Raw genomic sequence first — 10,629 nt, forward strand, 5'->3', positions numbered from 1 at the left:
TACACTGTAGCTGTCTTCAGACACACCAGAAGAGGGCATTGGATCTCATTATGGATGGTTGTGAGCCATCATGTGGTTGGTGGGATTTGAACTCAGGACCTTTGGAAGAGCAGACAGTGAACCAGTGAAGAGCAGTCGGTGCTCTTAACTGCTAAGCCATCTCTCCAGCCCCTCTATCTCTTTTTTACTTTTTTGCTGAGCAGTTATTTTTTTTTTTTTTTAGTTTTGAAATTTATGGAGCCTAGAGACATGGTTGTTCTAGAGGACCTGATTTTTTTTTTTTTTTACCAGCAGTCACAAGATGATTATAACTGTATTTAATCCCAATCCCAGGGGATCTCATACTCATTGGCCTTTGACCGCATTGCACACATAGTGTGTATCTGTAAAAATTATTATTATTATTATTATTATTATTATTATTATTATTATTATTATTTTGTTAGTTTTTTTCAAGACAGGGTTTCTCTGTGTAGTCCTGGCTGTCCTTGGAATTCACTCTGTAGACCAGGCTGGCCTTGAACTCAGAAATCCGCCTGCCTCTGCCTCCCAAGTGCTGGGATTAAAGGTGTGTGCCACCACTGCCTGTCTTTAATTTAGTTTTGAGATAGGGATTACAGGTGTGTGCTACTATCCCAAAATTCCCCCCATCCCTTTTTTGCTACTGGGTCTCTTTATGTAACATAGTCCTGGCTCTCCTGGTACTCTGTTAAGTAGACCAGGCTGTCCTCAAATGCACAGAAACCCACTGAGCCATCTTGCCAGCCTCTTCCCCAAACTCTTGAGTTGTTTTTTTTAATGAGTTTTACTGAGTAACTCAGTTCAGCATCAAGTTCAAAATCTTGCCTCAGTGATAGGATTATGGGCATTGTACCACCAAGTAGGCTCTTTGAGTTGATATATAACTTTTCGAAACTGGTCTTTTATAAATTTAAGGTGGTGATAATCCTTTTGGTCACTTCTAAAGAACTGTTAAACTTATTCAGCATGATCTGGAGGTAGAGAACATACTTAGTGGTAGAGTATTTGCCTAGCTTGAGGAAGGTCCTGGGAGTTTCATCTCCAGCACCCTCAAAAGAAATGGGGAAAGAAGAGTGAGAAGGATGAAAGGAAATTTCTCAAAAGAAATACTTGTGTGTGAGAAATATGAGACTGTGAGGTTTTTGATGAGGTCATTTGGAATTTGTGAAGTAGCAAAAGCATTTATATAAATATAAATATAAAAATCATAAATTCTAGAATGATGTCACAGATTCAAACATTTGCATATAAGTTGTTTTTACTATGTTTTCCCCCATTTATTTAGGTTTGCTTGTTTATTTTTGGTTGTTGTTGTTTGATAGGAGGTCTTCCAATGTAATCCTTAACTTCCCTGAATCTCACTATGTAGACTTGGCTGCTCTTGAGCTCACAGATTTGCCTGCGTTTATCCTCTGATAAATGTCCCAACTTATTTTTACACCCCCCCTTTTCTTTTATCTTTTTTTAAATTTTTTTGGTTTTTCAAGACAGGGTTTCTCCATATAGCCCTGGCTGTCCTGGAACTCACTCTGTAGACCAGGCTGGCCTTGAACTCAGAAATCCGCCTGCCTCTGCCTCCCAAGTGCTGGGATTAAAGGCGTGCACCACCAACGCCCAGCCTTTTATCTTTTTTGTTGGAGTGAGTCTCTTGTAGCCAAGACTAGTTTCAAGCTTTGTAGCTATGGTTTGACTCTCCCAAGTGTTGAGATTACAGACATTTGCCTAAAGTCAGGTAGATACTTTCCTACAAAAATACTATAGCTCAGAGTGTTTACCTATAATCCCAGTACTCAGGAGGCTAAGGAAGAGTTTGTTGTTTAATAAATCTGGCATAGCAAAGTTCTGAGCTAGCTAGAACACAATGTAACCTTGTTTTCTGTTTTCCCCCAAGGCACAAGTTATCTGGTTATCAGGCAGGTTTGAATATGCCAAGGTGCTCTTAGGAATTGGTATCATTGTACTACCCTATAGGACCATTATAGACATTCTAGTAAGTGGTTGATTGTGATTAGAACCTGAGGATTTTTTTTTTTCCTTTTTTGTTTTTTTTTTTATTTTTATTTTTTATTTTTTCAAGACTAGGCTTCTCTGTATAGCCCTGGCTGTCCTGGATCTCACTCTATAGACCAGGCTATCCTGGGATTAAAGGCATGCGCCACTATTGCCTGGCTTTTTTTTTTTTTTAAAGAACCTGAGTTTTACACTTAACTTTTTTTTAGCCTTTAAACTTTAACTTTTTTTTTAATCCTTTAAATTTGCTGCCCTATAATGGAAGGAGAGAAAGGGACAGCAAAATGGACTTGCATTTTAAAGAATGTGTCTGTTGGAAGGCACTCCATGATCTGACACATGATGTTCTGCTCTGTGTTAGCATTTAGTCTTTAGACTCTTGAGACATTTGAGTCCATTGCCAATGGATTCTGCTTGTGATAAAGACATGGCTATGTTATGGCTCCTGAGTGTGTCGTTGGTCTGCTCTAGGCACACAATACTGAGTATAGTGTAGGCAATTACTACTTGAGTTAGCTTGGGGGAAACCTCAGGATCCTGTATTGGGAACTGTTAGTCTGGGTAAGGTGACCAGCTCTTCATCTTTCCAGAAGTACAGCTTACAAGTATCTTTCCTTTTTTTTTTTTTCCCTTTTTGAGACACAGTTTCTCTGTGTATTCCTGGCTTTCCTGGAACTCACTCTGTAGAGGGCTGGCCTCGAACTCAGAAATCTGCCTGGCTCTGCCCCCCAAGTGCTGGGATTAAAGGCATGAGCCACCACTGCCTGGCTAAATGACAGTTCAGACATATATAAGCTGCCAAGTACTTCTAGGGAGGTCAGCCAGGTTCCTTCAGACCCATAGTCAGTGGTTTTACCCGCGGACCCACAGCTCCAGCATTTAACACTAAGTATCTTAAAAAAATGGGTCAGATCTTCTTCCCTTTCCTTGCCCGCCTACCCTCCCCATTTCCCTTCCTACCCCTGCCCCGTCTTGTTTTGACACAGGGTTTCTCTAGCCCTGGCTGCCCTGGAACTGGCTCTGTAGACCAGGATGGCCTAGAACTCAAAGAGATCTGCCTGCCTCCTCTTGCTGGGATTAAAGGTGCGCATTATCACTGCCCAGCTGTCTCTTAACCATTTTGTAAGAGTTCTAGGAAACAGATTCAATCTTAATACTTTCTCTGCAAAATCATTGAAGCCACTGAACCACATCTGAACTGCATATCCCCTCTACATGTGAGGTGCCTCTCTTCATCTTAAGACTATAGCCCCAAATTGGCCTCTAACTCATAATAATCCTCTTGCCTCAGCCTTCTGCTGTGTGCCTGTAGAGACCAGATGACAAGCTTGGCTCTTTTTTGATAGTTCCTATCCACTTGTGGGACTTTTAATTGTTTGTTTTTATTTTTTAGTTTAGTATTTATTATATACTTTTAAATATTTTTGTTTATTTTTACATTTATTTGCTTGTGTGTATACATACACATTTGTGGAAATTGATTCTCTTTTTCCATCATGTGGGTTCCAAGGACTGAACTTAGATTAATCATCAGGCTTGATGTCCAGTACCTTTATCCGTTAAGTTATATTTCTAGCTCTTTACCTTGTTATTTGAGACAGGGTCTCATTAGCTTGGAATATACCAGGCTGGTTGGTTTGGGAAGCCCAGGAGATCTACCTATCTCCTCCTATTACTATTATCTCCTCTCCTAGTACTGGGATGATAAAGTCTTTTTTTTTTTTTTTTTTTTTTTTTTTTTTTTGGTTTTTCAAGACAGGGTTTCTCTGTATAACCCTGGCTGTCCTGGAACTCACTCTGTAGACCAGGCTGGCCTCGAACTCAGAAATCCACCTGCTCGAACTCAGAAATCCACCTGCCTCTGCCTCCCAAGTGCTGCGATTAAAGGCATGCCCTACCACTGCCCAGTGGTAAAGGCTTTCTTTTTCTGTCATGTGGGATTGAATTTGAGCGATTGAATTCAGATCCTAATGTTTGCATGGCTAACACATGACCAGCTAAGCAATTTTCTTAGTTCACTTGGTAATGTTAGAGAGTTGGAGGTCCTTCTATAAGTTTGGAAATAAGTAAATCAGCCATTTGGTTTGACAAAACAGTCATAATAAATTGGTAAGCAGAATATAAGGTCATGCTGTTATTGTTACAAATACCAGAAGCAGAGATAGGAATTATAATTTAATTATAATTAAATAATTTTTATGAAACTAGATCTCATGTAACCCTGGCTGGCTAGAACTCACAGAGATGTGCCCACCTAATGCTTATTGGGTATTTCAGGCCCCTATCTCAAAACAATAACAATGAAACAAAGAAAGAAATACAGGCTTGTGTTCCTGTTACACACAGGTGGTGACACTATTCAGTGTTGCCAGAATATGGTGTGCACACCTGTCATCCAGGACTCTGTAGGCTAAGGCAAGAAGATTGTGAGTTCAAGGCCAGTCTAGAATACATACCAAATTTTGGGCTAGCCTTGTCTATGAGATTTTGTCAGGAGAAACTAGTCTGGAGATATAATTTAGTAGAGTGCTTTCCTAGCATATTCATGGTCTTGGGGTTAATCTCTAGCACTCCTCAAATAAAAGCCATATAATGACAAAAAAAAGTATGTAGTATTGAGCATAACTCTCTGCTTTTCCCAAACTAGGCTATGGATCACTTGGAGTCCTTCATTGCAGAGTGTGATCGGAGAACTGAACTTGCCAAGAAGCGGCTGGCTGAAACGCAGGAGGAAATAAGTGCAGAGGTTTCTGCCAAGGTGTGTTAAGTTCATTTTTTCTCTCATCCCCACACTGGGTGAGGGTTCTGGATAGATGGTACTTTCCATTTTGGCTATTTTCATTGGAGACAGGGTTTGTGACCAAGCATTTGTGTCACAGGAACCTGTATGCCTTCCTGCCTGCCTTTCTTGTATTCTTTTTGAGACAAGGTCTAACTAAGTAGACTAAGCCAGGCTTGAATTTACAGAGATCTGCCTGCTTGTTTGGTGCTAAGGTTAAAGGCATGCAGATCTATTTAAAATTTGTTAGGCTATATGCAGTTACTAATTAAAAAAAGAGATGCTATTGTGCTGATAAATCCTAGTAATTGGATATTTTACTTGCAACCTAAGTTTGTATGTTAAACCTTGACATTTTACTACCCATGCCCAGAATACAAGATATGCAGATAAGAGAATCTTCTAAAGTGTCACTTTTAAGATGATCTGTGTGCCATTGCAAAAGAAAAACAGCATGCAGTGGAGCATGTTGATTTATTTAGAGCCTGGTATAATGACAGTAAGGATGTCATAGTTTTGTTTTGACACAGGGCGTTTTATGGTTCTAGCTGGTCTTGAACCAGCTATGTGAGAATGATCTTGAACTTGATACCCTCAACCCCCCTTCAGCCTTCATCTAAATGTTAGATCATAAGGCAATCAGTTACATTGCCACTCAGCTTTTAAGTCTCTAAGATACACATGTGGCTGAGTGTAGATTTTAGGATGTTTATTTTCAGGGCATAGGCTGGATATGCAGCAGGAAAAAAGATACTTTGTTCTTTTTTTTTTTTTTTTTACCTTTTTTTAAAAAAGATTTATTTATTATTATAAATGAGTGCATTGTAGCTGTCTTCAGAAGCACCAGAAGAGGGCATCTGATTTCATTGTGGGTGGTTGTGAGCCACCATGTGGTTGCTGGGATTTGAACTCATGACCTTCGGAAGAGTAGACTGTGCTCTTACCCACTGAGCCATCTCACCAGCCTGATACTTCGTTCTTTTGTGTTGCTATTCAGTATCTGATTCTCTGTCCTCAGGCAGAAAAGGTACATGAATTAAATGAAGAAATAGGAAAACTTCTTGCTAAAGCTGAGCAGCTAGGAGCTGAAGGAAATGTGGATGAATCCCAGAAGATTCTTATGGAAGTGGAGAAAGTTCGAGCAAAGAAAAAAGAAGCAGAGGTTGGTGGTTGTAGATTTTGAGACATGGTGTCATTATATAGTCCTCATTGTTGTAAAACTTGGCCTGACAGAGATCTGCCTGCTTCTTCCTCCCATGTGCTGGGATTAAAGACTTGCACCACTGTGCCTGCCTCTCTGTGTGTGAGTGTATGTGTATGCACGAGTATATGTGTGTTTCAACATTTTTTTTTCTTTTAAAGACTTATTTATTTTATGTATATTATATGAGTACACTGTAGCTGTCTTCAGACACACCAGAAGAGGGCATCAGATCTCATTACAGATGGTTATGAGCCACCATGTGGATGCTAGGAATTGAACTCAGGACCTCTGGAATTGCAGTCAGTGCTTTTAACCACTGAGCCATCTCTCCAGCCCCTTGTTTGTTTTTCTAAACAGGGTTTCTCTCTGTAGCCTTTGTTGTGTTAGAAGTCACTCCATAAACCAGACTGGCCTTAAACTCAAATCTGCTTGTTTCTGCCTTCTGAATGCTGGGATAAAGGCATTCACCACTACCACCTGGCAATTTTTTATTTTTTTATGCATATTGGTATTTTGCTTACTTATATGTGTACCATGTGCATGTGTGTGTGGTTCCCCCAGGAGAACAAACAACTCTGGAACTGGAGTTAATTTTTTTGGTTGTGAGCTGCCATGTAAGTGCTGGGAACAAAACTTAAGTCCTAAAATAGCAGCAATCATTCTTAATCACTGGGCTATCTTTCTAGCTTCATTGTTTTGATTTTTTTTTAAACATGGTTTCCCTTATTCCCCTGACTGATCTGTAATGTAAAGTAATCCCTCTACCTGAGCTTCCAAGTTATAGGTATCAGCCATTATTCCCAGCCAAGAAATGTCATAAGATAACGGAAGTATTAGTATTCAGTTACAGTGGACATATTTTTTTTTTTCTTTTTCCTTTGGTTTTTCGAGACAGGGTTTCTCTGTGTAGTCCTAGCTGTCCTGGAACTCACTCTGTAGACCAGGCTGGCCTCGAACTCAGGAATCCGCCTGTCTCTGCCTCCCAAGTGCTGGGATTAAAGGCGTGCTCCACCACTGCCCGGCTACAGTTGACATACTTATGATCTCAATTCTTGGGGGTGGTGTGGGCTAGGAGGATTAGGAATTCAAAACCAACCTTGGCTACATAGTAAGTATGATCCCAGTCTGGTCTTCTTGAGTGTCTACCTCAAAACAAGAAGAAAAGTAGCATTAGAGGAATGATACTAATTTAACAAATTAGTATATTTGGGCCAGTGTTAAGCCATTTCACTATATTCTTTTTACCTCAAATAATAATAATCTTTATAACTTAATGTGGTCACCAGTTTTCAGAAAATTTTTGGGGGGTTTTTTTTTGAGACAGGGTTTTTCTGTGTAGCCCTGGCTGTCTGGAACTCAACTCTGTAGATCAGGCTGTCTCCGAATTCAGAAATCTACCTGCTTCTGCCTCCCAAGTGCTGTGATTAAAGGTGTACTCCACAACTGCCCAACAGTTTTCAGAAAATTTAAGGTTGGGTCAGAAACTTCCATAGCATCACCTAATGTGCCCCATTATCAGGATCCCCACCAGAATGGTGTGTTATGATTAGTGTACCTGCATTTGGATGTCATTGTCACTCCAAATGTTGTAGTTTACATTAATCATAGTATTGTATATTCTGTGGGATTTAGAAAGTTTATTGAAGAACCTGTATCCATCTTTTATATAGCTTACATTTGCTCCTAAAACAACTTCTTTTCTTTTTGGTTTGTTTTTGGAGACAGGGTTTCTCTGTATAGCCCTGGCTGTCTTGGAACTCACTCTGTAGGCCAGGCTGGCCTTGAACTCAGAAATCCTCCTGCCTCTGATTCTCAAGTGCTGGGATTAAAGGCATGGGCCACCACTGCCTGGCTAAAACTTCTTTTTGATCTACCTCATTGGGACGGGGGTGAGGGGTAGGCAGTGTTTGAAAGAGGAAGAGCATGGCTGTCTATGACCAGGACTCCTAGAGGAATTGCCCCTACCCCACCTCTGCTTTCCTTCTCTTCTCCCTCTCCATGGTTGTAACTGTTGCCCCAACAAGAAAAGTACTATTTCTGTAACTAGTGGTGTAGAATGAAGCCATTAGATAGTCTTGTTGGTCTTGCTGAAGTCAGCATTGTTGATTTCTACAGCATCAGGGTATCTTGAGAGTCATTCTCATTTTAGTAATAGATTAAATATTCTGTGATCAGGTCTGTAATACCTTTTTTCTTAATTAAAAATTTTTTATTACATTTTATTTTGTGTAGACAAGTGTATATGCTACCATAGGTGCTGAAGTCAGAGGGCAGCTTTCAGAGTCAATTTTCTTTCCACAATGAAAAATCCCAGAGATCAAATTCAAGTTATTAGATTTGACAGCCCTGTTTGAACCTCTTCTAGTGGTATAGAAATTGAGCACAGGGACCCCAGTGGAAGAGTTATGGTAAGGACTGAAGGAGCTCTAGGGACTTTATTTGGTATCAATGGGAGGCGAGGCACTTGGTCCTGTGAAGGCTTGATGCCCCAGTGTAGAGGAATGCTAGTGTGGAGAGGCCGGAGTGGGTGGGTGAGCACTCTCATAGAAGCAGGGTAAGTGAGGATAGGGTGGCATAGGGGGTTTTCAGAAGGGAAACCGGGAAATGAGAGAATAATGTAAGCGTAAATAATGTAAGAAATGTAAATAAATAAAATATCCAAATTAAAAGCAAGACAAAGAAATTAGTGAGTGAGGGTAGGAGGTTATAGTGCTATGTTAAAAGAACAGGTAACCCTTGATAATGGCTTTCAATTACTAGAATGCTTGTGGAACTTTTTTTTTAAAAATGTATGTGGTGCTTTGGATTGAACCTATGGCCTTATGCATGCTAGGGAAATGTTTTCTGTACTGAAATTTTCTGTCATTTTTGACACATGCTAGAATCATCTGGGAAAAAGGCACCTCATTTGAGAAAATGCTAACATCAGATTGGTGTATAGGGTATTTTTGTCTATCATTGTGCTGTATTTTCAGCCCCTCCCCCCTTTTTTGAATTCTGCCTGTTGGTAATTTTTGTGAGGCTGGAAATGAATCCTATGGCCTCGTACATGCTTTACAAGTTCTCTACCCCTCTTCTTCATCAGCACAACTCAGAAACATGAGCTCTAGTTCTACGTCTACTAGTTAAAATGCTAATTCTTTTTTTGTTTGTTTGTTTTAAAGATTTACTTATTTTATGTATGTGAGTACACTGTCGCAGTCTTCAGACACACCAGAAGGGGGTATCAGATCTCATTACAGATAGTTGTGAGCCAGCATGTGGTTGCTGGGAATTGAACTCAGGACCTCTGGAAGAGCAGATAGTGAACCAGTGAAGCATCTCTCTAGCCCTACAGTTCTAATTCTACTAGTTACAGACTCATTCAGTTGTAAGAAGTATGAGTTAGTGAGAGGTTCAGTGGGTAGTAACACCTGCTGGAGAAGCCTGGTGACTTGGGTGTGAGTCCTGGAACTTGTGGACTCTAGGAGAGAACCAACTCCTGAATGTTTCTTCCCATGACACATGCTTGTACTCGTGCACAATCATACAGCCCTGAATTAAAAGGAAAAAACATAAATAATACAGAGATCCTGTTGTCCTGTAGCCTGATCTCTGATTAGGTGTAGTGTACTCATTGTTTTTTTGTTTGTTTGTTTGTTTTGTTTTGTTTTTTGAGACAGGGTTTCTCTCTATAGCCCTGGCTGTCCTGGAACTCACTCTGTAGACCAGGCTGGCCTTGAACTCAGAAATCCACCTACATCTACCTCCCAAGTGCTGGGATTAAAGGCATGTACCACCACCGCCTTGCTCATTAGCTCTTTATTTCAGGGACATTTAGGGCTCCTGCTTGGGCTTTTAATAATAGGGATACAGAGACATGTGGCCTTTTTTTCCAGGGCAGTCCCTCTGCTACCCAGTTAGGCCACTGCCCTGCCCTGTCTGTTGTGCTCTGTTCTTCCCTTCCACCTAGCAAAGCCACATTTCTTTCTTACAGCACAGTGGGAGAGATCCCACAGCTTACTCATCTAAACCAGTCAGATTGGGTGCACCCTGACCTTCCCCTTGGCAGCTTTCTTTTTTTTAACAAGATACTCTTAGAGAATCATCTTTTTAGGCAGCTGAGGAAGCAAGTATAGAAAGCAGGTATTGTGGGCTATAGAAATGACAATACCATATATCCTGCCAGCACTTAATTATTGAGAGTACAGGGATACACCTTCATAGACAGTTGATACAATTTTTTATTTGTGGGGGCAGATTACCCCAGTGCTCTTCATTTCTGGAATTGATTTTTAAGATAGTGATAAGCTGGGCACAGTAGCCCATACCAGATATTCCAGTACTTGAGAGCCTGAGCCAGGAGAATCTTACATTTCAGGCCAGCCTTATCTAAATAATGATATTTTCCCCTCCATCTCTATCTCCCTCTTGCTCCGGCACCAAGGATATTATTTTTTAATGTGTATGGTTATTTTGTTTGCTTGTCTATTTGCTTACCATGTGCCTGAAGAGGCATGAAGAGGACATTGGATCCTCTGGGACTGGATGGTTGTAAGCGTTAGGAGTCCAACCTAGATTTTTTGAAAGAGCATGTAGTCCTTTTTGTTTGTTTGTTTGTTTTTTCTTTTCTTTT

General features: G+C 40.4%; 1 protein-coding gene across 3 annotated transcripts in view; it reads left to right on the top strand.

Moving 5' to 3' along the window:
- Luc7l (LUC7 like) overlaps positions 1 to 10,629 on the top strand; it is a 34,475-nt gene that overhangs the window by 8,592 nt on the left and 15,254 nt on the right. For all 3 annotated transcript variants that reach the window (XM_031351158.1, XM_031351159.1, XM_031351160.1), the window contains 2 exons: positions 4,679 to 4,789; positions 5,829 to 5,972. In XM_031351158.1, coding sequence (XP_031207018.1) covers positions 4,679 to 4,789; positions 5,829 to 5,972 — 255 coding nt within the window. The remainder of the gene's footprint in view (positions 1 to 4,678; positions 4,790 to 5,828; positions 5,973 to 10,629) is intronic.

The sequence above is a fragment of the Mastomys coucha genome, unplaced genomic scaffold (genome assembly GCF_008632895.1).
Source record: "Mastomys coucha isolate ucsf_1 unplaced genomic scaffold, UCSF_Mcou_1 pScaffold5, whole genome shotgun sequence".
NCBI classification, from domain to species: domain Eukaryota; kingdom Metazoa; phylum Chordata; class Mammalia; order Rodentia; family Muridae; genus Mastomys; species Mastomys coucha.